At 45.3% G+C, this 26,214-nt stretch overlaps 1 protein-coding gene across 1 annotated transcript; it reads right to left on the reverse strand.

Moving 5' to 3' along the window:
- Positions 1-1,837: 1,837 nt before the first annotated feature.
- Positions 1,838-23,193, reverse strand: DCAF7 (DDB1 and CUL4 associated factor 7). Its single transcript, XM_068529825.1, has 8 exons — positions 23,166-23,193; positions 22,829-23,010; positions 9,864-10,022; positions 9,035-9,146; positions 8,523-8,641; positions 5,608-5,817; positions 4,528-4,645; positions 1,838-2,300 (listed from the first exon to the last, which is right to left on the reverse strand). Exons 2-8 carry the CDS (start codon positions 22,964-22,966, stop codon positions 2,128-2,130), a joined length of 1,029 nt encoding a protein of 342 aa, XP_068385926.1. The 5' UTR covers positions 22,967-23,010; positions 23,166-23,193; the 3' UTR covers positions 1,838-2,127.
- Between the last annotated feature and the right edge of the window lie 3,021 nt (positions 23,194-26,214).

Below are 26,214 nucleotides of genomic sequence, written 5' to 3' on the forward strand. Positions count from 1 at the left end.
TTTCCGACCCTTTTCCACAGGAAGGAACTGATGGCCTCCTAGAGCAAGTGACATTCAATTTAGACTTGCTACCCTTGAGGGAAGGACCCTGGAACCATCAAACACAATAACAAGCAGAGGAGGGTTCTGACCAAGAACTGTTCGCTTTACATCTCCGAATGATGCAGTGCAAATCTGGTGCTAAGTGCAGGAGAGATGATGACCTCAAGCAGACGGCCAGCCGAAGAGCCTCAGAACAAAGCATAAAGGGAGAAGGGGAAATACCCTGACTGAAAAAAAGAGCCTTTTTCTTTGGGACAAGCCCCCGCGTATTAAAGCAAAGAGCTATGACTTTGGGGATACAAATACATCTGCTTCTGAAAAGGAAGACTCAACCAAGAGAGTTTAAGTGCCCAGAAGAACAAAGCTAACTGCTTTGTTTCTCAAAAGCAGATGAGAACTGGACAAAACCATTGGCCTCAAGGTCTGCTTCTCTCCTACTCTCGGATGCTCAACTCAGAGGGTCTCAGAAACCTTCCGGCACTTGGCGGAGCGCGGCAAACTCCCCCCGCCACCCCCCGCCCTGACGCTGAGCATGTCCCCAACTCTGCCTGCCCAAGGATTCACCTACCACCGGAATCACACACAAGCCCCCTCCACGGAACTCGTTCATATAACGGAAACAGACACCCACAGCCTACAATCCTGTACTGCTCAGAACCTAAACTGGGGTCAGGGTGGCTGACAGGGGTTCGTGGAGTTCTGAACTGGCTGACCCTGGGTCTCTGAAGCTTTTCTTGCTCTCTGTATAATTGATGGCCTGGGATCACCACAACCTATTGGTCCATCCTTTGCAAGAGCTGACAGTCTCCCACACTCTAAAGGAGATCCTGTTCAGGCTAGGTGCTCAGATTGTGCACCTGTCAAGCAGGGCTCTCTCACCTCAGAGCACTCTATCCAAAGAGTGGCCAATATACTGCCAGTCACAGTAAACTAAACAAACAGAGATACTGAAGTTCAGCTTATACTTCATTCTTGCCTATCATTCAAGACATGAAAGAGAATGGCTGGGGGCTTATACCTGGAGGGAAAAACAGACTCTTAAACTAGGTACTGGAAACATGCACTAAGCTCAGCTTTCCTGCCACTCTTCCCCTCAGTCAGGCGCCCCAATCAGCCTGGCTAGCTCAGCGCTAACACGTGCCCAGGAGGTCCCGGGGGGCTGGACAGGGGTACTACATGTGCCCAGGAGGTCCCGGGGGGCTGGACAGGGGTACTACATGTGCCCAGGAGGTCCCGGGGGGCTGGACAGGGGTACTACATGTGCCCAGGAGGTCCCGGGGGGCTGGACAGGGGTACTTCAGGGAGTAACAGAAGGAGTCACATGTCTGTTTCGGAGCCCAGAATGCCCTTGAGAAGAGCCAGGCTGAGCAAGGTGTGAGAGCTGGCTGACTTCCGAGCACCGAGGCGGTTTGGGACTCCAGGTCAGGTATGTTCCGCTCAGGCAGTGATTCAAGAAGGCAAACTGCTCATGGGGTCAAGGGCCTGGGGCCAGATCCAGGCAGGGAGGGAAGAGAGGAAGATGCTAACAGGGAGGGCTATGAAACAAAGGAAGAGACCAGGGAGTAAAATTCTTTTCGTAAAAAAATTAGCCTGATAGATAAAAAATATACAAAGTTGAAGTTTGTTAAAGACACTGATAACAGAGAGAAAGACAACTTTGAACTGGCGTTTGTTCCCACCTAAGTGCTCACATGGACACGGACAGATAGCTGCCCCGGGCAGCAGCAGACAGAGACGTCTGGGACAGATGAATACAAACAGAGCCGGTGCCCACAATGCTCATTAACACAACGGCTGACAAACAAAGATACAGAAATTTTTAATTGAGGAACCAACGGAGATGAGGAGGAGAGAGAAAATCTTAAAACTCAGCCCTGGTCTGAGGAGGCGCCACACAGCACTGAGTCCGGCCCAGAGAGCGGTGGGGTGACTGGCCGGGAACTCCTAGAGCAGCTTCTGGGAACAGTGGGTGCAAAGCAATGAAAGACGTGCTGGCCACCGGAAACATGTTTCTTCTTACTTTGGGGGTGGGACAGAGGCGGGAAACACACAAGCCCCTGCCTCGTGGGCACGGCGCCACCAACACTACACTCTGAGTATCTCCAGGCAGTTGTTGTAGCAGATGGCAATCCAGTCGGGCTGAGTCGACGCCCACTGCACGTTGTTGATCTCTCCCTCGGCTGTGTAGGCCAGGATAGGGTCCTCGATGGCCCGGGGCATTTGCTGGATGTCCCAGATGAGAGCCTGATGGTCATCCGCTAGGGACACAGAGAGCCAGCAGGCAAGGTCACAACTCAGGCAGTGAGGATCATGACCCCTGCATCTGAGCGGGGATCACAGTTTACAAAGCATTCACTCACCAAAACCCCAGTGAGGGAGGTTTTACTGCAAGCCCCCATTTTATAAATGAGGAAATGTTAAGGCACATGCCCCAAACCACAGAGCTATGCAGCAGTGAGCGGCAGAGCCCGGACGCAAAGCAAGGCCGCTGCCTCTCACCCATTCACCACAGCAGAGCTAGGATGGCGGAAGGGACTTGGATGGGCACCTCATCTCATCTGGGGCAGGCATCAGGAAAGGAAGAAGGGATGGGATAAAAACGATCCCCAAACATGTCATTTTCAGCCACTTAAAGTACTTGAGTGATTAAAGATCCCTCTCTGACGATTCAATTATTTAATGGGATTCTTTTCCCTCCATCTTATGGACATTTATACATCAATGAGGTGTTATACAGATAATGAGATAAAGTGCTGTGGGGACATGTGCCAAGAAAAGGGCCCTGGGAAATACCAGAAAGAAGGAAAGCACCTTAAAAAGACAGATAAGCACATGAAAAGTGACTGGAAAGAAACATATCAAAATGAGACCAGTGGTACCATTAGGACCGCAAGGTTATGAGTTATGTTTACTTTTCTCTAGTTCCTAAGTGATGTGCAACGTGGTGGTCATGTTACTTTTACGATCAAAATAATAAGTCCTTAATTTAAGAGAGGGAAAGAAGGGCAATGACCTTCCACACCACAGTGTCCCCTAGTCCCATCACCCATCCCGACGTGAAAGCCTGTCTCTCTCCTGAATAAACCAGACCCTCAGAGGCCGCATAACCTGGGCACGGGTGAGAGATGCCCTTCCCAGGACTATCCGCATCAAGAGATCTGGGAAGTTGTTTTAAACACTCGGCACCTCTAAAGCACTAAGTGCCTTTTCCTCGACGCTCAACTGAGCACACTCTTCAGCACCAGCTCCTGCCACTGTAAGGACACAGGGCGGGTGCGGCACCCAGGGCAGCAGCAGGTCTGCAAAGGCAGCCACTGGGAGCCGAAGGTGGGCTTCTGCTGGGTGGGCTGATACTGTTCTCCTTTCTTTCTTTTTTCTCCTCCTGCCCTTCCCTAGCCACACTCCTGGGAAAAAGCGGGCAACAGTGAAGAAGTCAGGCCACAACATGAGGCACGCGGGACGGCGTTGGGCCTCAACTGCTCCACGATGAGACCGACAGGCACGAGCAGAGGGCCCCAAACAGGAAGAGCTTCATGCCTTTCGCATTCATGCTAAAATGGCAGAAAACCACCAAACTACATTGCTCCTCTGGCTCCATAATGAACAAGGAAAGGAGGATGCTACTGATTTGTGAGGAGGGGAAAAGTATGTTAGAAGGAAACCCAAGGCTCTGAAAAAGATAAGGAGCAGAACATTATGGGGCTAGAGTGGGATCCTGTCTGTAAAATAAAGGGACAGGTATTCACATGGGAGGGATGTGTACGCATGGATCCACCTAAAAAGGTCTGGAAGGAGACACACCGACCGTTGTGAGAGGTGTCACCTATACAAAGTGGGGCTGAAGTGGAAACGGGAAAGGAAGGAGAGAAGACGACGTTCACCTTCTGTTTTTTTTTACATCTCTGTATTGTTGAATTTTTTTTTTGTTGTTGTTGTTGAATTTTTAATAGCAGGTATTGTTTCTAGAATACAAGCACACCAACGGCCAGCGTATTTTTAAGGGGTACTCTTTTGGGTCTGGCAAATGGAGAAATGGGAACTACACATCACACACCACTGACCCGGGCAGGCTGTGCAGGCCCTTCCATGCACCCAGAGCTCAGTGCAGGGGGCACGTGCTTTTGGCATCTCCCAGGCGACAGGCCCAAAGAGTCAGTTACATCCAAGAGAGACTGCCCCCTCCTTCAAGTTCCTGGACGAGTGCTCTGTGCCGACCTAGATTTCAGAGGCGCACAGTAGTTGGCACAAGCCTGTAACGGGTACACGATGTAAGTACTATACAGATGCTCTGACATCACTGAGGGTACAATAGCATCTGGAAATCTGGACTGCTTCCATTTCACAAGCATAGGGAGGCTCTCAATGGAGTTACTCTGTGTAAACCTCTCAAACTATCCTTGGAATACAGTAAGGATTACAATTCTAAGGAGACAAGAGGAAGATCTCCTTACCGCTCCCTCCCCATCGCCCCCTGCCAGTAATTACCTGCAGTACAGATGTGGCAGGATGAATGTGGGGCCCAAGCAATGCCATTGACACATGCTCGGTGGTTGTTTAACCTGGCGACAGGCGTGCAGGGAACTCGAACGTCCAGAATCACTACCTGCAGAAATAACAAGAAAGAGGCCCAGAAACTTCAGGGTGTGACAGAAAAAACAAGGCACTACACAAGAGAGAAAAAAAAATTGTTTGACTTGTTCATTTGTAGATTTAAAGACTCTTAGAGACAGAGGGTCTCGGTCCCCAAAGTAGCTACAGGATTGAGGAAAAAGAAAAAAAAGGCACAGCTAGTTTCTAGTCTGTGTCATAAGCAGCTCAGGGCCTTTAGGCTGCAGGGGAGAAGACGGAGTAAGTAACATGAATTTGAATAATCCACCAAGTCCTATTAGGTGCCTGTGCTAAGGATTCTGTGCGTGCTCAGCTGGGCAGCATGGAAGCCCTCTCCCCCAACCCCCGAAGCAAAAGTTTGAAAGGTAAGCAGCCCAAGGTACTGGTTTCATCAAAATAAAATTAATCACTGCATCATCTCCACCCACAATTTACTGCTTTTATCAAATAACAGGCTACAGAGTTGCCACTTCCACGTCTGTTCACTAAGGCTGGCAGAATCTGTCCAGACTACAGAGGGGAAATCTGCCTGTGTCTTTACTCGGCACCATAAGCACGTATGATTTGGTTTACTCTTTAGATACTGCTTTTCTTGGCTCCGACTCCAACTCTCCAAGTAGTAAAAGTTCTTAACACACGGTCCTTGTCCTAGATCAGGTTCTCTCAGTTTCAGCACTCCTGACACTTCGGGTCGGTAACTCTGCGCTGCGCGGAGCGGTCCTGTGCGCCACAGGCCGTGCAGCAGCAACCCTGACCTCCGCCCACCAGACACCAGGAGCACCGCCCCTTCCCCTCCCACCCCCGAAGGTGGGACAACCAAAAATGTCTCCAGATAGTTCCAAAAATCCTCTGAGGAGACAATGGCGACCAGTTGAGAACCACTCTTCTAGATACAGTAAGTAAGCGGAGCCGGAGCTGAGTGGCAGGGCCTATGTTAGCCTCAAGCGGGGCTCTCACCTCCATTCCGTCCATGGCCATGGTGGCTAGGTAGTTGGGGTCCTGCTTGTTCCAGCAGAGGCGAAGCAGTGGGTGATGCTGTGGGTCTTCGTAAATGATGGTGCTGTGTTCTAGATGACGGAGGTCAAACATCCGCACCGAGCCATCAGCACCCACAGAGGCAAACATGTCCCTGCCACCCCCGGCCCGGCTAAATGCAATATCATAGACCTGTTGGTGAATAAGAAGGGTCAGTCGGATTCAGGTCCGTCACCGCCCTTTCCTGTAACAGGGAAATCTGCTATCCCTAGTTCATCTAAACCCTTGCTCATGACCCAGAAGGACGTAAACAAAGCCAAACAGCGCCTGTGAGGACTGGGACCTGAGAGTGCTAATATCAGTGACTTTCCAAAGAGTGAAGGTCATTCTGCTCTGGAAACTGGCGGGCTTCTTCTCACTTCCTGCTTTCCAAGGACTCTTCCTCCACCTCCCGTGATAAAACAAAGAGCACATACCCTGCTGACCGACAGAGCACAAGTAGCTCTGAGCAAGTATTCTGTAGGCTTGGACACGCTCAGTGAAGCCAGAGCCAGTGGCTGTCTCCTGCCACCCTGTTACAAGATGGAGACATTTATTTCCTGGGCCTTCGTGGCTTTCATTTGTGTGTGATCAGAGGCAAATCCATGAGCACATTAAGGCCAAGATCATCGATTTGCTAGGTGGAAGCAGCCACGGTTCTGCTGAGAAACCTGGACCTGAGACTCATTTGCGAGAAAGAGGTAACAGCAGTTTTGAATCTCGGGAGGCTCAGGTGTTCCTATACTTACGAAGAGGCTTAATACCGCTCTCTTGTCTTAGGACACGCTATCTCTTCTCCTAGTTGATTTGTGTTCATGAGTGAATCAATTTAGGTTTTGAATCATTGTTTTCTGCACTTATTACTTGCTGCAAACATTGCACTCTGCTAACGTCTATGAGAAAACAGAGGCACAGAGCAACAGAGAGCTTCAGAGAAAGAAAGGGACAAAGAGAGATAGACAAAGCCAGAGCCAGACAAGCGGAGAGAGAGAATCTGAAAAAGGAAAACAAAATGCCAAACAAAACCCATCTTCTGGGGCCAAGGACAATAACAGCTGACTTCTGGGGAGACATGAGTGGAATCCCTCACTCAGTACCGTGACTCCAGCCTTCTGGAGGTTCTATCTGCTAAGCGACACTGACAAACAAGCATCCGTTTCTATTCAAGCTCATAACTTCCTTTTCCTCTGGCTGACTATGAAGAAATTACACTTCTCTTTCTGTAGTAGGAATTAGGAGTGGTTCAACGGGGAACTGGGCTGGTCATCACAGGAGGCCTGACAGATCAAGGCTCTGTCCAACACCGACCAGCTACCTTAGGCCTGGGGTGTGTTTATCCATATGTGCACCCAAGGTTGGCTCCCAGTAACTCGCAGGGACAGGGACACCACGGCAGGACCACTGAGCAATAAGGTTCCCACAGGCAATATGGCCGAGTGTGTAAAGCTCAGCTCTGACTGCTTCTTCTTCTGTGCTCCACCAGTGTATTTCATCATAAGCCAAGGGAGGGAAACAACTCCCAGATATATGCTACCCTCCTCTGCACCAATCCGCCAGTAGCAACGAGAACCTCCTGGCAAGTCTTTACTTCAACAGAGAGAGGTGGGCTGAGAAAAATCTAAGGTGCCAGGAGGCGTCATGTTTCTCTCAGAACAACCACCCTGAGATTCATTTCTTCGAGGCCGGGGTGCTGGTCCAGGGCCCGTTTGCTGTTGAGATCGCTGCTCCCATTGTCTACATTACCTCACTGCAGCTCCGGTGTGGCTTCTCAGCTTCACCATCGTCTGTGTAAGCAATCTCCTCATTAAATCCCCTCAGTTTAAATATTTAAAGTAGCTCTAGGTTTCTGGGTTGGACCCTGACAGAGAACAGCAGGCTAAGCTGTCACAGAACCAAAATGCAGCAACCTGTTCCACTTGATGCCAAGAGGGCTCCCAGAACTGCCTTATACTGATCTTCTCGGCAGGACAAACTCTTCCTTCGCCCCTTGGCTTATGGCAGCCAAGTCCAGCAGATTTGTAACAGATCTTACCGTTGGGAGCACAGAAAGCCAAAGAACAACCTCTCACTAAGAATGATAATCTGGTCACCAACTTTCCATTCTGTGGACAACCTCAAGTTTCTCACCTAATGTCAAGGCATCCTTTTTATCGGTACAGATATTAACAATCCTCACTGTGCAGGGTACAACAGAAAAGAAAACACTACCCACAGGAAACGTCCTGTAATTTTTCTGGTAGAGGACCAGCATGCAGCAGCTCTGGCAGTTAAAGATTTATGACCATTTTACAAAGTCACTCAGAAGAACGCTTTGTTAACACAATTACAGATAGCTTCCTTTGGCTCTTCCAATAAACACAGGAGAAACATCACCATCAAAATAAACCACATTCAATTCCAAATAGTATTAAAAGTATAAGCATTAAGTGAACATACTAGAATTTCATAAAACAAGTTTAGAGAAAAATTAATGATTTCGTTTTGTCTGCCAGGAAATTGTCCCTCTTCTTGCCTCCCTGCTCCCAAAAAAGTAAATATATTTCAAGATAAGTGTTACTCTAAGATTATTTTTTAATCACATCAAGTCCAAGTTTGTCTATAAGAGATCTCATTATTAAAACCCAGCAATCTCTGGCACAAAAAGAAAAACAACAGACTACAGAATGTTTACACCAGCCAAAAAAAAAATACACTCATTTATAACAGTGCTGTTTTCCACTGTTCTGACACATTACTATTTTCAATTTAGACAAGACGACGTCAGCATTATGATTTTCCACGTCATTTGCAAAACAAGGAGAGAACAGCCTGACTTCACACTGAAGGCACAGAAAGCAGCTGCGCACCAGCATCAGTACCTCTTTGTCATGGGCAATCAGCTGGGTCTTCACATGGCCGGACACAAGATTCACTCGCCCCAACACCTGCCCGGTCTCCAGCCCCCATATGGTACACGTCGTGTCAATGCTGGAGGTACCTGGAAACAACCAGTGCAAGTCAGCGGCTGACGGGGGTGAAGTTCCCACGCCAGCTTCTCTCCTTGTGCCTATTCATCTGTTCAGCCCAGGAGACAACGCACTGCAAACACTTCTTGAGTACAGGGAGGGAGAGCCCAAAAGAGTCACGTACTCCATCCTCACCCCAGGGCCTTGGACTCTGCCTGGAGAGACAAGACATGCACACATGGGAAGCTCAACTCCATGGGAGGAATTAATAACCACATTCCATATTTAGCCTCTTCCCCACTCGGCCCCATTTCAGGATGTTGCACGGACCTCAGGGCCCTGGTTAAAAACTGGCCCAGTGTTGTATCTGAGAAAACGTATCTTTGCTTCTTCACACCGGAATACACCCTCTCTCACTCCCTTACCTAAAAGATAAGGGTCCACCTCGTTCCAGTCAAAGGAGGTCAGAGGAGCACAGAAATCCGAGTTCTTGTTATTGTTGAGCAAACATTCCAGCCTGGTCTCTGTTTCACCAACCTGAAGGAACAATAACTTTTAAAAACTCAGCCAGTCTTATCTTCACAAAAAATCTGTAAAGCCTCTTTTATTCAATATCTTAGTAAATTTAAGACATTTAAATGTCTTAATGGGGGACATTTTTATCATAGAGTAATAAAAACCAGGGGAACTACTTGAATGCTACCTCTTTCCAAGCTTTCTCCTCTGCCCTGCTTTGTTCCCCAAACTTTCACCCCCAAATCCTTCTAGACGAGGGGTCTTCTCACTCTGCCCAAACTGGAGCATCTGTACCCTGCCTGGCTGGACGCCACACCTCCAGCTCCAGGAGAGGCCATGGTGACGGCTCGGCAGAGGGGAGGGGAGGCTCCAGGATCCACTCCCACGCTGCACTAGAAGCAGCGGCCAGGATTTTGTTTCATTTACTCAAAAATATCCTGGCTGTAAATAGAATAAGAGGCCGCCGGTGTCCCCACCCCTGCAGAAGGCAGGCCCTCGTGCTTACATCACGGTCACTGAGCCTTGAGCTTCCAGGCCGACTGCAGCCGGCAGCAGGACTTGAAGGAATCTTGGCTGGACTCACTAGGAAATCTGCTGAGTCAAACAAGCTCGGTCCAGACCCGCTCCCACTTGTTCTCCCGGCTGCAGTGATCTGGCCTCCAGCCCCGGCCTGTTCTCCGAGAGTCCACGCTGCTACGAGCAGCTGACTCTGAGGGGGCCCGTCAAGCACCCGCTTACCCTCCACACGCGGAGATAGTCGCCGCTCGTCGCCAGCAGGTCTGGATAGACGCCTTTTGTGTCAGGGATCCACATGAGCTTTGTGGTGGGGTACGGATGGTCGAAGGTGTTCCGGCAAATAAATTCCGAACTCTCTTCGTCTAAACCAACAAGCTGGACCTGTAACACAGCAGAATCCAGCCACGTAAACATCTGCTTCTCGGGAGCAGCACCAAATACACCAGACCCCTGTCAGTGACAGCCGTCCTGACACTGTACTACCCTTCACTGCAGAGGCGAGAACTGAGGGAGAGAGGGCATCTAGTCCAACGGGCCCGCTGCTCAGACGAGGAAACCCAGCCTCGGAGGGGCTGAGTTACACTGAAGACTGCAGAGCTAGTCAGAGGCAGAGACAAAATCTGAATACAGGTTTTCTGACTCCAACTCCTGCCCTCTTGGTCCAACACCCTAGAGCTGCGTTATCTGCCCAGCTGGTTACCTTCCCCCACAAGCCGAGGCACTTGACAACGTGCAGCCGTGGTTTTAGTGACCCCACGACTAGAAGCGCTGTGGACACTTAGTGACATCCAACAAAGGAATGTCTCACCTAAAAAAGGCAATCGTAGGGGCTTCCCTGGTGGCGCAGTGGTTGGGAATCCACCTGCCAATGCAGGGGACACGGGTTCGATCCCTGGTCCGGGAAGATTCCACATGCTGCAGAGCAACTAAGCCGGTGCACCACAACTATTGAGCCTGCGCTCTAGAGCCCGCGTGCTGCAACTACTGAAGCCCACGCGCCTAAAGCCCGTGCTCCGCAACAAGAGAAGCCACCACAACGAGAAGCCCGCACACCACAACGAAGAGTAGCCCCTGCTCCCCGCAACTAGAGAAAGCTCGCACACAGCAACGAAGACCAAACAGCCAAAAATAAATAAAATTAATTAATTTAAAAAAAAAACTTTGTTAGAGTCACAGAAAAACTGGGCAGAAAGTAGAGAGAGTTCTCTAATACATTAAAGTTCACTCTTTGTGTTGTACAACCTATAGGTTTTGACAAATGTATAATGACATGTATCCACCGTTACAGTATCTTATAGAACAGTTTCACTTCATTTTTTACCGGGTTGTTTTATTTATTGAGTTTGGGGAGTTCTTTACATGGTCTGGATACAAGTCCCTGGTTATGTGTTTTGCAAGTATCTTCTCACAGTCTATGGTTGTTCTGTCATTTTCTTTCAGTGTTTATTGAAGAACAGAAACCTAAAATTTTGAGGTCAGTTTACTATTTCTTTTCTTTAACAGCTCATGCTTGTTGTGTCCTAGCTAAGAAATTTTTGCCCAACTCCAGCCCACAAATATTTTCTCCTATGTTTTCTTCTTCCTTTCTCCTTGTTGAGAATCAATTGACCATGTATTTGTGCATCTATTTCTGGACTCCATTCTGTCCCATTGATGCATATGCCTGTCCATTGATCAGGACCACACCTGCTGCTACAGCAGCTTCCTAGTGAAGTCCTGAAATCAGACAGTGTCAGTTCTCCAACTCTGCAGTTCTTTTTCAAGATGGTTTTGAAACCTACTCTATATGTTTGCTTTTCTGTGTAAATTTTAGAACCAGCTTGTCAAATTCTACAAAAAACCTGTTGAGATTCTGATTGGGATTGTGTTGAATCTATAAATCAGTCTGGAAGAACTACTGTCTTAACGGTATTGGGTCTTCTAACTCACAAACAGAACCTATTTCTCCACTTATTTAGGTTTCCTTTAATTTCTCTCAGCAGTATCTTGACGTTTCCAAGGTACAAGTCCTCCTTTTCTTTTACTAACTTTATTCCTAAGTATTTTTATGCTATTATAAGTGGAATGGTTTTTAAAATTCTATTTCCAATTGTTTATTGCTACTATATAAAAACACGATTTTTGCCTATTAATCTTGGATCCTGTAACTTTGTTATTAGTTTTAGTAGCTTTTTTGTAGATTCCTAAGAATTCTTCTACGTATATTTATAGATCTTTCCATCCATATCTGACTTAAAACTCCATGTGACTAAACCTAAATATTCATTTTTATGGAGCACCTACAGACTGAGGGAGATAATGTATGAAAACATAAAAGGAGAAAAAAACCCACTGCCCTAAAACACAACACTGCCCTAAGACAGCAATAAAAGTGATGTCACAAGGTAATACACGATTAGTTGCTTATTTATAACACAGATATAAACAAACAGCTTAGAGGAAAGAGCAATAATTCAAAGTAGGCGAGTGAGGAAAAGGAGCTGGGATCTGAGCAGTCTTCAAAGGTGTATGGAGGGACTTCCCTGGTGGTCCAGTGGTTAAGATGCCGCGCTCCCAATGCAGGGGGCCTGGGTTCGATCCCTGGTCAGGGAACTAGATCCCACATGCCGCAACTAAGAGCCTGCATGCCACAACTGAAAGATCCCGCACACGGCAACGAAGATCCTGCATGCTGCAACTAAGACCTGGCGCAGCCAAATAAAAATAAATAAACAGATAAAATTTAAAAAGGTGTATGGAAAGGTTCTTAGGAGGCACAGAAACGGAAGGCATCCCCAGCAGGTGGGGCAGAGTTACTAACTAGATGACCCACTTGGCGGGCAGCAAGAGGAACCATCTGAGAGAGCCCCGCAGAGGAGGCTGGGGAAACGTGCCTAGGGCAGGCTCGAGAGCCCTGACAGCAAACTGAGGACAGGGGTGGGCTTTCCCCCGTGAAGGCGTCTGAGAGGCAGCGGTAGGACTATGAGGCCCTGGAGGCATGAGTATGGGGCCTGGAAATGCCGGGCAGGACTGACTGGATCCAGGAAGAGGCTGGAGGCGGGGAGCTCAGCCCGGAGACCCACACGGGAACAGGCGGGAAAGGTTAAGGGCCTGTGGTGACCGGTAGTGCGAATGGCAAGGGATAACCTGAGATGGCCACAAGAGGGATTCTGACAGAATGAACAGTTCTTATGGAATTAAAAAGTTGACATTCTGACCTTGGCAGAAAACAAAACGTAAAGGAAGATTCTAGATGGAACAGGGAAAATTGGCATCAGGCTTGGTGGGGGAGGGAGGAGAAAATAGATGAGAAGGTAAATTTTGTGGCTCACTGGGCAGAATAAAGCATAAACCTCTCATATAGATTCTGAGCCAGATATTGCGCTCATCTATTTATTCAAATATTTACCGAGTGGCTATTAGGTGCCAAGCCCTGTTCTAAGTGCTGGGGATGTGGCAGCAAGCACAAAATCCCTCTTTCTATCCATGCAGGTTAAGGCTAAACTAGAAGGGGAAAATGCTGCTACTGCTAAAAGTTGCTTTCCAGCCATTGGAGGCTTCTCTGCAAACCTCAAAATAGCACGTGCCACTTAGGATGCGCTTAAGCAGGCATTCAAGGCTCGCCCTAGCCTACCTTATCTTCCACTTGCATTCATCTAGGTAGTGCTGCCCACCCCTCTCCTTACGCTGCCCTCACTTATAAATCCTCATACCTCCTTCCGTCGATCCAAATCCTGCCCAGTATTAATAAAGAACAGTGGCATCAGCCTCCCAGGCCTCCTTACTTACCACTTGCTAGTTGTAGGACCTTGGACATGTTACTTAACTTTGCTAAACCTGTTTCCAATCTGTAAAGTGAGGATATTCACAGTACCTACACCTCACAGAGCTGTATGCAACACCTTTTGTTTGTGAACTGTTCAGTATGATGCCTTGCTCAGTGTATGAGCTTTTAATATTCTTACACCTCACCTCCTTCATAAACCATCTGCAGTCTTCCTAGCACAGTGGTCTCTCAGTACTTATCTATTCCATCCATTTGGTGACTAATCCCACACTGCCTCATGAAAGCACTTGCATGACTGTCTTATGCTATCTCTCTTAGTAAATGCCTTAAAAACAGGGCCTGTATCTCACTCCTGCTTGTACTGCCAACAGCAATGGTTTTCAAATCTGGCAACCAGATTTACCAAGAGTGCTTTACACATTCCTGGGCTCCCCACCGCTAGCCCAAGATTCTGATTCAACAAGTGTCAAGTGGGGCCCAGGAGTCTATATTCTTAAGACCCTCCCTGGTGATCTGATTCAGCAAGGTTTGACAACCTCTGCACAACAGTACCTAACCTAGGGAAGAAGCCAGGAAATGGCTGGGATCTTTCCTGATCTTCCCAAAGAATTCATGTGTTTGCACAGGCTCGTGTTTCATCCTTGGCCTAACTCCCTTTAGCTCTTCTGCTCCAAATTGCCAACCAAGTACTGAAAGGAACAATACTTTGCTTTCACTGTTGTTCATATACGCAGATGTTAAAAATTTAATGAAAGAGCATGTAAGTTCTCTTGAATGTTCACATAATACAGAATGAAGTGGTAAAGTCTCCCATTAACTTCACCCTCAATTCTACTTAGTGACTCTCAAACCAGTTTGATATGAACTACTTTCCAAATGGTTTTTCCAAACAAAACAACAAAAAAAAAAACCCAGACAGGTTTGGACCATAAAATGTATTCTGTAACTTGCTTTTAACAACATCTTGGAAGATCTCACGTCCATACGAATGGCTCTACCTCATTCTTCCACAGCAGACTGTGGTAAGCACACCATAATTTAACTATTCATAGTTACTGTGGTTATAGCCCATTGTTTTGCTATTATAAACAATACTCTGTACGTATATGTGTAAAGGCTTTTATCGGTCAGATTGCTAGAAGTGTAACTGCTGCATCACATTTTAGATGTTAATACCACAGGAACTATGAGATAATAAATGTGTGTTGTTTTAAGCTAAAAAAAAAAAAAAAAGTCACAGATTCCGTCCAGCAGCCTTTGAAAAGGCTGCTTCCATTTACACTTTCATTAATAGTATATGAGTGCCAATTTCCCCATACCTCTGAAAACACTGAAAATAATCTTTAACATTTTTGTTAATCTGAGAGATGAAAAACGGCATTTTACTACTGAAGGTGAGCATATTTGTTTATTATTTTTACTTCTGAATAATAATTTTTAATATGAGTGCTTATAATGGACCAAGTATAAGCATTACACTTACTGCTTTACATGCAATACCTCATTTAATCCTCTCAACATCTCCATGAGGTAGGTACTATTATTCTTCCCACCCTCCTAAGAGATGGAGTAAAAGAGATGTTAAGTATCTTGCCCAGGATCACAAAGGTTATCACTTCCCCATACTATCAGCAACACTAGAAGCAGTAACTTAATTTTTATAAATTTGGAAGGGAAAAGTAACATCACAGGGTCAACTCTCATTTCCCTTAACTACCTGAGGTTGAGTATCTTTCCTGTTTATTGATCACTTGCATTTTCTCTTCTAAAAACTGGCTACTTAAACTCTTTGTTCATTTTTCTGTCACACTAAGTAAATTAGCTCCTACTGGCTGTCACGTTTTGAAAATATTTTTCCTTGTCCTATCATCTGTCTTTTTTGTCCACAGGATAGCTTTTCACATAGAAATGTTTTATTTGTATGTACAGCAGACCCTTGCACAAGGTGGGGCTTTACTGCACGTATAATTTAGTATCTGAGTTCTCTGCATCTTTGGATTCAACCAACCATGGACCCTGGGTAGTACTTAATTGAAGAATATCCACTTATAAGTGGACCTGTGCAGTTTAAACCTGTACTGTTCAAGGGTCAACTGCACTATAGCCTGTCAATCTTTTCCTTAGTTGACTCTGGATTTAACGACTGGCTTAAAGATCACCTTCTCTGCGCACCCTCCACTGCCCCAGTACAAATTTCATAGTCAATTTTCTTTTACTATGTTTGTGGGACTGTTCTTTATTTGATCTGGAATTGATTGTCACATATGACATGAATTAGGGGGCTCTCAATTTTTCTGCCATACAATTTATTTTTTTCCCCAGTGAGTTAAAGTTCTATCTTATCACTAACTACATTTCTATACATTCTTAGATCTGCTTTGGAACATTCTGTGTGATTGCACCAACTATATGTGGTATTGGCTGTAACTATACCGATTCCAGTATGTTTACTCTGATCTGGTAGGCAAGCGTTCCCCTGTTTTCAAAACATTTTTTCCCTTTTATTTTTTTGGACATCAGTATACATTTACTTTTAAGACTCTGGAGACAAATAGTATTCCAGTTCTGGCCTCACATTTACCTTCTGTGTCACTTTGGGGAGTTACTTAGCACATCTGGGCCTCAGCTTCCTCATCTTCCCATAAGTTATGATATGTATTATTTTTCCCAATCAGCTGATTTCCCCTAAGAAAAATTGTTTTTCTTAATACATGGTCAATTTTTATAAATTATCTTTTTAAAACGTGCATTCTATTCCCCATATAAATCTTATATAGTCGAGTATATTTTCGGGTATTCATGGTAGCACAATCTGTAACGGTTGCAGATTTGTAGACATTGCTCCACGCCTTCTATCATCAACTGTGACTAGCCTGACTTCTCCTTCCCCTCGTCAAGAGGATGTGATCATTTCGCCTGGATGTCCAAAGGTTCTTTCTTCACCCTTAAAATGTAGACACGTTCCTAGGGAAGTTTTCAGTGCCAATTGTTTTGTGTCCATTTCTCTTGAGATACAGTTTGAACGCATTACTTCAAACCTGTATTCTATAAAGTCTTCTTTAACGACATATTTGAGTTTTTGTGTTTCATTTCTTTGGTCTTCTTCAGAGACACCAATTATACCTAAGTTAGACATTCTTTATTTTCTGCATCTATTATAGTCTTTCTCATTGTTCATTTCCACTTCATTTTCTCAATCTGTCTTCCCTATCTTTCACTGTTTTCAGCAGTCTGTATTCATTTTAATTCTCTTTCTAATGTGGCTTTTAGGTCTGTGATAATTTTTGTTTTCTCTTCCACTCTTTTGCTGGGCTGTACCTGCTGGTGGTCCCATGTTCTCTTGTCTCTATGCCTTATTTTACCTGATCTCCTGTATCTCTGCCTGGAGTTCTTTATTTTCTTAAGTTCTTTGAATTCATGGTGGCAGGACTGGCCATTAATTTTCAACTAAGGTGAAAACATTTTTCTAGTGTAGATACTTTACCTTCCATTTGTTTCCCATTTTCCCCCCCTCCTTTCTTATAGTATCTCTCTATTGCTACTATGCTGGTTCCTGAATGAGGCAAGTTCTTTCTAGATGATCTGAAGGAAGTTCCCATGGGAGAGAGGTCAGGGCCATGTTCCAAGTTAGCATAAACACATGAGGCTTCTGCATCTTCTCAGCCAACAGAGATGAGGAGCTGTCAAGCTGCTCACAATTCAATCTCTTCCAACCTGCCTCATCTAGTGCTTCTAGAGATGATGGCATGTCTCTGTGTCTCCTTGTACAACTTAGCTTCCCTCTCATCCAAGGTGTCGAGTGGGGTCTAGAGAAGCTCCTGCTGCCAGCTGCGCACCCTCTTCTCACTGTCCCAAACAAAGGACTGTTGATTTTGCCCATCAAAATCCTATCCTGGAGAACTGTGCTCTTCTGAGTTTGAACCTGCAGCCACAGACATCCTTTCTCAGCATCTTCCTATACCCATTTGATCTTCATTATACTGCCGTCCTTCCTCACTTATTGTGGGAGCGTAAGGAAAAAGTATGACTTCAATCATCTTGTCAACACTTAGGTTACCCCTCTGCCTTTTCTCTCCTCCATAGTCTTCCCTGTCCTCCTGCTAAACTTCTTCTATCTCCCACCTCCACTGCCTTTCTGCAACTATTGCTTCACAATGCTTTACCCCAACATATGAAACAAATGCCCCCTAAAAAGAAAAGACTGTGAAACAAGATCATTTTGACTTATTTTTAAACTGTGGATATTACTATGTCAGATATCTCCTAAGGAGCAGATATAAAACATAAAATACTTATTCCTTGGAGGCATGACCACAGCTTCACTTTCAATTACTTTCATGAACAACATAAATTACTATTCGCATTACTCATACCTTACATTTTTTAAAAATTTAAAAGCTGCTGTGTTTATCTTGTTACTATGCTCCTTGAAGGAGGGAACTGTGTATCCCTCTTTAACTACGTGCAGTGCTAGTACCAGAACATGAAGGTGAATGCATGTGAATATGTGTGTACATATATGTAACTAATAAAAAAAAAAACCCCAAGTTATCTAAACCAGTAATACCACTCTTGACAGTGGAACATTTCCCCACAATTGTTAATATAACCAAAATCAGCTAAGGCAAAATTCTGACAGAATAAACCAGCTTTTCTTGGTCTTTTCCATTTGTCCTCCTTTCAAGCCTGTTCCTGACTGATTATTGTTGATCAGCATCTGCAGAGAGGTCCTGCCTTGTCAAACTTTGAGATGCACTCTGGCACCGCACCCCTTCGGCTCCTGGCTCAGAGGCTAATCAGTCAGCTCTGGCATCACAGCCCCAGGCAGGCCAGACGACCTCCTACAGAACACAGACTCACTCCTTGTTCAAATCACAGCATCTCCAGCAAGTCTGTGTGAACCAGGCTTAGGGCAAAAAACAATATAGCAGCAGAAGTTTTATTCAGTGGTCTCATGGAGGAATTAGTCCCCTCACTGTCTAGAAAAAAGAAAGGAGGAAGTTAAAACCAGAAGAGTTTTATACTTTAAATTCCCCTGCTGACAGTCTTGGCAAGGACTGATGGAGCACTGCAAAATTTTAAATATCTATCAAAAACACTTATGTGTACTAAAACACTTTCTCTTTATTGCTACCAATCTCAAATCTGCTAAGAAAGGATACAGAAGGTTACCAAGTATTATCGCTGTGCCTAAAACACAACAAATAAATATTTGTTGAATTAATGAACAAATGAATGAGAATCCTGAAAGGCTGACAGAAATACTGAGAAATGAAAACTTATATGCCAGGGTCAAAATCATTATGTGCCAAATAGATAAAGTAATTCTGCATTAAAGATCTCATAGGAATCAACACAGGCTGACAAGGCAAGCATTCATCCCATGTGCATTTCAAGTACAAGGTAGTCTTACTCAGATTCACTACCAGTATTCTTCAAAAAGCATCAGGTATACCTATGGTTTCTCTCCTCAGAACCTCAAAAAATGTCTTCTAGATGCCAAATCTTAAAGCACAAATGGTCAGCTAGTTAAATATTAGGGCAAAATAAATCCCAATCACGCTGTCAATTCTATTCAAAACCAACCCTGAAACATGCAGCTAAGAATAGAAGCCCAGGAACTGCTACCCATCTTTCCCCACAAAACAAGGGAAATACCACTTGTCTAAAGATGACAGATATTGTCAAAACTCAGGAGAAATACCAGAGTTCTTATATCAGAGTTACTGTGTCTAAGCCAGGTAGAACAAGAGAAAATGGGCTTAAACTAGCATATTACAGTACTTGGAGTCCAACAACAAGAAGCTTCTACACCACAAAATGGGTTTGGTTGAAAGGAACCAAGAGAATTTTTTTCCCCTGGGTCTTTAAAAGGCAAAGGAATGAACATAATGACCTTTTGAGGTAACTTTCTGACCTAAGGTCCTGATTTTTCTCTGGAAAATACAAAAGTCAAATTTACCTAACACCCATATAATTCTCCTTGATTTTATTTCAATTACAGAGAGTAGTGATGATGTTTAAGTAATAATAGCTAACATTTCTAAATTGCTTACTATGTGCCAGGCAGAGTTCCTAACTCCATTACATTATTAACTCATTTAATCTTTCTTATTACTCCCATTTTACAGATGAGGAAACTGAGGCACAGAGTTTAACTTGCCTAAGGCCACACAAAACTGGGAAGTGGCAGGGCTGAGATCTCAACCCAGACTACCTCAAAGAGGCTATCTGGTAATTGAGCTTTTTTCATGGGATGGAATCAATGTTTAGGCACATGCAGACGTAAAAAGAAGGATTCCTGTCTCTGGTCAGGAGATGCCAAGGTAACTCCAGGGTAATGGTCTTAGAGCGCCACCTGGACCACCTGTGTCTGAATCACCTGGCTGTCTGTTAACTAGTGAAGCCTGAGAATGTATACGTCCCTCAAAGGATTCTTAGACAGAAGCTAAAATTTAGAAAACCATTCTCCAACACCAGTGCTGCTCTATCCCCCAGCAGAGACCACAAAAAAAGAACATCAAACACAATTACCAATAGTAGGACTCTTTATTCCAGGTGTAGTTGATAGAATCTAGTTTACTCCACTACAACTCCCGAATTTATTCAGATGATGGAACACCTGGAAGTCAAGTTGTTCTTGAAATGCTAAGAGATTTAATTCCACCGAACTACAAATAATTTTACTACAGGAAAACGTGATGACATGAACACAAAATTTTTCTTAAATTATAATCATGTTTTCTTAATGTCTCACAGTAAAAAAAGATGACCGTTTCTAGGCTTTTTCATCAATGTTAATTTGCTGTGTCAATTTATTTTGTCCTCTACTGGCAATTACTATTGACAGCAAACAGGAACCAAAGGTCTGAGAATTTCAACCAATAATTTTAAAATTCCTCTAAAATATGAAGTCTGGCACCTCCATGTCCAGGTTTCTCAGAAACTGAGCCTGATAATCACTGTGTTAAAGTGAGATTTACTGCCCGCCAGCCCCTAGGCACAGATCCTCTACAGCAGGGTTTCTTACCTTGAGGTCCATGAACTTGAGTTGGAAAATCACATTTACATTTTCACAAACTCTAGCTAAAATTTATCATTTCCTTCCATTACAAATGGAGGCAGCTACTCACCACGGCATCAGGATCTGTGATTTGTTACCAATAAAAATCACTGATTTTTTTCATATCACATCACAGTGAACATCTTGAAATGCTGTTTACCCTCATCCCTACTTCAAGATTAATGATTATAATGGATGATGTAATTTAATGAGTTAATTTAAAAGTACAGATTACCACTTTTTAAAAAATGTCTTTAATAACTATAGCTCAATATGATTGGTTTCCTTTGTAATCCTATGTATTTTACGCATTTGAAAACAGAATTATGAACAGAGATCTACTGGCTTCAAACTGCCAAAGGTGTCCATGACACACACACACACACACACACACACACACACACACACGCACACACACACGTTAAGAACTCTGACCTAGATAGGTGGGGGCACAAAAACAGTAGGCAAGACACAGCACTGCCTACATCATGCAAGTGAACTAAGACAGAGGTAACTGCTTAATCTATTACTACTGGGATCATCAGACCACACCGCCTGTGTGCCTGGCACAAAGAAGGAGCTCCATATGGTTACTAAATGAAAGGGCAAACTTTGGGGTAGAGTCCCTGCAACAGAGGTTTGACACCAGTGACTCCACTGATTCCACCAGCAGCCTAACTGTGGCTCAGTTTCTCCTCTCTTATAAATGCGACTACTACTGCTTACCCAAATCGACCCTGGAAGAACTTGCAAGGAAAAAAAAATCTATCTGTGTGAAAAGATTTAAGCCCTTTGAAAGATATATTTTACTTTTTTTCCCCTTTTAAACATGTATCCTTAAACAACAGTTCTAATGTTCTCAATTTTACTAGTTCAGTTTACACATCAGGGCCTTTAATTCCATTCCCAGCTCTGCCATCCACTATGGGCCATAAAGAAGAAAGAGGCACCAGAGAAAAGAAAATAAAGCTATGTCTTGTCAGGACTCTCTGCTTTCTGTGGGCAATGGGTGGACTCCAAGATCAGTGCATACTCCCCGAGATTTGTTTGTAAATTGTGTCTATGTGTGACGTCTGGGTAATGAAAGTCCATCGTTTTCATCATTTTCTCAAAGGGGATTCCAAAATAGTTAAGACCTAACTCTAGAGAAACAGATGTGCTCCTGAAAAACTGTAAACAAAATTACAATGTTCAAATGTTTTTTACAGGACCTTTATGTGTAAAAAAGAACTTTCCTACAACAAACTGTGGGTCAGAAATAATAAAACTGACCTGTGCAGTGCCCCCCAGCTGGTCAGTGGGCCAGACAGGACCCAACCCTAGAGCACCTGGCTTTCTTCCCTGCACCATGCCTGTCACCATCCACACACTTTATTCTTCCTAAGTCACGGTGTTCATGGTGTTAAGCAGGTGTACAGGCTTTCAACACCGCTAGGCATGGCTCTCCGTTGCTCTGATCACTATCAATCACGTTTACTCTAATACAATAAATGAAAGAGATTAAGGAGTAAAGGAAAGAAAATTCTTCCCACTAACTTATTCAACAACTTTCAGAAATAAATTTATGCTGCACTTCCAGCTTAAAGCTTCCTCCTACTACCCGTGCTTCTATGAAGGATTCTCAAATTGTGGATGTCCAGAAAGACTTACTACTCAAGATTACATATCTGTATTAGCACGAAAGATGCCAAGAAAAAAATACGGCAAGTATCATCCTTCTCTGTTCGGAAAACAATGGCGGATTACAGCCATTGGCCAAGATTTCCAAAAAGAGGTCACTTTGAAGAGGACGAATATGAGGCAGCAATAGCAATGGCAATCCCGGCAAAAGGCTGGGGGAATCCAGGAAGAGTACCTGGGGGTGGGTGTAGGGGGCTGGGAAGCCTGCGCAGTAAACAGTCCTAATAGAGATCTAGCGTGGCCAGGAGCGACCACCGAGGCGCCAGCATTTTACAGCCATCATTCCCTCATCCTTCTTCCGCCCCCTAATTGAAGCAATGCGGCAGGAGCGGAGGGGATAGGAGTGATAAATGGCATAGCTTTGGGGTGTAAACCTGGGTTTGAGACCTGTTTCCGTCACGAAATAGCTGTGTGACTCGGACAAGTCACAACACGGTGCCTCAGTTTTCCCATCAGTAAAATAAGGGTAACTACACTCCTGACTACCCAGGAATGCTGCAAGGATTAAATACGATAACGAGAGCGAAAACTGTCTGCACAAGGCCAAACACAGAGGAACCGCTCCGTGGCGCTAGGGCAAGTCCGCGGGAGAATCCTGGGGTCTGGGCTCCGGCCCGGAAAGGGCGCCCCCGGGGCCCGCTCCCCGCCAGCCGGGTTCCGAGCCCCTGCCCGGCCCACCTTGTTGTTGTACTCCTCCACGAAGCTGCCCAGCGCCAGGCGAAAGCGCTTGTCGGGCCGCACGCTCCAGTTCATGGCGTAGACGGTCCAGGGCGCTTCATACTTGTAGATCTCCTTCCGTTTGCCGTGCAGGGACATGGTGGCGGCGGCGGGGCCGCAGTGCGGATCGGGACGGCAGCGGGCTGCGGAGGGCGGGGGCGCGAATCAGTCAGGGAGCCTGGCCTGGAACCCAGGGGTCCGAAGGGAGGCGGGGCGGGGGCGGGCAGGGACGGCCTAGCCCGGAAGAGGGCCCGCAGCGACAGACAACAAGGACCGGGCCCAACCCCCAGTTTCAAACCTGCTTCGGCCCGGACGACAACCACCTTCCGCTTGAGAAACCGCCCCGCCCACTCGGAACGGAAGCTACGCGACCCTAGTAAAGGCGCCGGCCGTTGGCTGCCTGACACGTCCTTTCGAACGGTTCCTTCTTCTCATTGGCTGTTGTACCCTGGGCTTCTGAAACCTCCTTGCTATTGGTGGAAATGTTTGTCATTCCAATTACTCGCCCCGCCCAACTCCAGGGGGCAGGCGCTTTCACAGCCCCAAAGGTCATTGGCTGACAAAGATGTCAGTCAGAGAGATAAGAGGGCAGTGATGGTGAATGGGGGCGTGGGTGCATAGAATCTGGCGCGCTGGTTCGCAGGCCTCCAAGTTCTAGGTCAAGCCTCTGAGCGTGAAAGCTGTTGTGTGACCTGCTCTGACTTCCCCACTGCAGCTACTATTTCCAACGGCTTCTCCACTCTGTCGAGTGAAAAAGAAAATTCTGCCTTACCGGAGAGCCTGCTGCATTCCGCGGCACTGAGCTCCGCGGCCTGGCTGCCTGGCCTGCGCCAAACGGGAACCACCGTAATTCCCCGTCATGCCAACGCCCCCGTTACGCCGGAATGTTGTTCTCCCAGCGCCCCAAGGCGAACACACCGTTGGACACGCCGATGTACTCAGGGCCAGGCCAGCTTCAGTCAGGCTTTCCTGCGCTATCCTGGCCATTGTAGAAATGCTCTGAATTCTAGGGTTGGTCTTCAGCAGGCAGCAGCCCGACCAGTGTGGCTCTCACTTTTTATTAGTTCCCATTCCATCCTTTCCCCACCGAGGGTCCCAAGGCAAATGCTAATCTAGCCCTAAATACTATATCTGTGTCTTGAGTTTGAAATGGAGAAGGGTCCGAACCTAGGTAACATCTCTTTATAATTTAAATGGTTTCCAATAATTTGCTTTCAACAAAACTAAAGGAGGATTGAATTGTTAGATATATATATAAACGCAGTTTTTAATGATAAATGTGATTGTTAACACAGCTCAGAAAGAATTCAAAGAATTGAGTGACACTGTTATATATAACAAACCCCTTATAGTACTATCTACTTCCTTATGTGAACAAGTTTTCTCTGTGCTTCTGTTTTACTCTAATAAAAAATTAATATTCATCCACACACATGAACTAATTGAGAGGAAAATTCCCTCTTGTAAAAGATGTATATCCAATAAAATTTTAGTTTCTATAAAAATTTAAAGAGATATTTATGTTGTTTTGAAAAACCTAGTACTAATAAGTGTAACCCTTAAAGCCTTAGTAAGGTTACAATTACTTTAAAAATTTCTTTTTTTATTATTTTTTATAAATTTATTTATTTATTTTTGGCTGCATTGGGTCTTCATTGCTGCGTATGGGCTTTCTCTATTTGCACTGAGCGTGTTTCGCAAACAGATATGATGAGGTTATTAATAATAGACTTTCAAGCATGGAAATAAATTACATGTCAGATAAACTGTGGATGGAATAGAGTGGAATTATGAGCAGAGAAAAAGGAACTATGTTACAGAAGAGGTTGCTCTCCTGTTTTTAAAATGAATGATATCAGCTTCTGAATCACTGCTATTTGGATTGAAATAGATTGATATGAATGCAACAGTTTATAAAGTGTCAATATTTACAACACACTGGAAATTATGTCCTCTGCAACTATTTATTTATTTATTTTAAAAATTTATTCATTCATTTTTTTGGCTGCGTTGGGTCTCTAGTTGCAGCGAGCAGGGGGCTACTCTTTGTTGCGGTGTGTGGGCTTCTCATTGTGGTGGCTTCTCTCGTTGCGGAGCACGGACTCTAGGCACACAGGCTCAGTAGTTGTGGCTTGCAGGCTCTAGAGCACAGGCTCAGTAATTGTGGCGCACGGGCTTAGTTGCTCCGCAGCATGTGGGATCTTGCCGGACCAGGGCTCGAACCCATGTCCCCTGCATTGGCAGGCAGATTCCTAACCACTGCGCCACCAGGGAAGTCCTGTTCTCTTCAACTATTTAAACTTATCATGAAATACTTCAGATGTCAACTAAAAATGTGTGAGGGGGAAATACATTTTCAAAATTCTTTTAGGAAGTACTGCAAAAGGACAGGACCAGTGACTTTTTTGGACAACAGCCCATTTCAGTGGAGTAGTTGACTGCACATGTTCTCAAACCAGACCATCTGGGTTGAAATTATGTCCTCCTTTTGATATGTTTTTGGGAAATATTCTTTTTTTTTTAAATCAAAGTATAGTTTACACATAGAAGTGCACATATTTTTACAACCTGAAACACATTCATGCAATCAGCACTTAGATCAGGAAATAGAAGAGTACCAGCACCCCAGAAGTTCCCCTCTTGCTTGGGTAAATTTCTTAGTGTCTCTCTGCTTCTGATCCCTCATCTTTCTTTAAAATCGGGATAATAATACTGACCCCATATAGTTGTTGTAAAGAGTTGATGAACTAATATCTGCAGGGCAGTCAGCACGGTGTCCCCCAACACAGGGTGAGCGCTATGGAAGTGTTGGCTGTTGTCATGATTCCCTATGGCCACCAAGCCAGCGCCTCTCTGCTTCCCTTCACCCCAGCCTGGCTAAAAGCCCCCTGCTCCGGGGACTCCTGAACCTGGTGGATCCACCTTCAGGTCCCCAACACACAGCTCCTTGAGAGAGGGACTTGGAGAAGATCACAGCTGTCAGTTACAGCACAATCAAGGACCTGATGACCCTAGGTAAGTTACACACCCAGCCCAACATGAAGTGTGCAGACTTTATTAGCTCTGAGACACTCCACTGTCCACTAGGGTCCCAAAGGTCATCACAGAACCGTCGGGGGTAGAGTGGCTGAGGGCTGGAGTTCTGTGCCCTGATGTGTCCACTACAGAGGACACTTTCATCTCCAGCTGGTTCACAGGCTCTCGGCGGGAGGTCTTGACCAACCTTGGGGGCTGGCTGGGTGGTGGGGGAGAGTTCTGAGCTGGGAGGTGATCGTACTTGGCACAGAGCAAGGCTCTCACACAGAAGATCAGAAAGGTCTCTGTTCTTCACTGAGCCCTCTGTTCCA

The sequence above is a fragment of the Eschrichtius robustus genome, chromosome 20, assembly GCF_028021215.1.
Source record: "Eschrichtius robustus isolate mEscRob2 chromosome 20, mEscRob2.pri, whole genome shotgun sequence".
Classification (NCBI taxonomy): Eukaryota; Metazoa; Chordata; class Mammalia; order Artiodactyla; family Eschrichtiidae; genus Eschrichtius; species Eschrichtius robustus.

Bases quoted from the DNA above. Each gene is read 5' to 3' on its own strand.
- DCAF7 (XM_068529825.1), bottom strand. From the start codon at position 22,966: ATGTCCCTGCACGGCAAACGGAAGGAGATCTACAAGTATGAAGCGCCC. The intron at 10,023-22,828 runs GTGGGCCGGGCA...GCTGTGTTACAG, and splicing joins TGGAGGAGTACAACAACAAG to GTCCAGCTTGTTGGTTTAGA. The intron at 9,147-9,863 runs GTAAGCGGGTGC...TTGTTCCTTCAG, and splicing joins ACTATCTCCGCGTGTGGAGG to GTTGGTGAAACAGAGACCAG.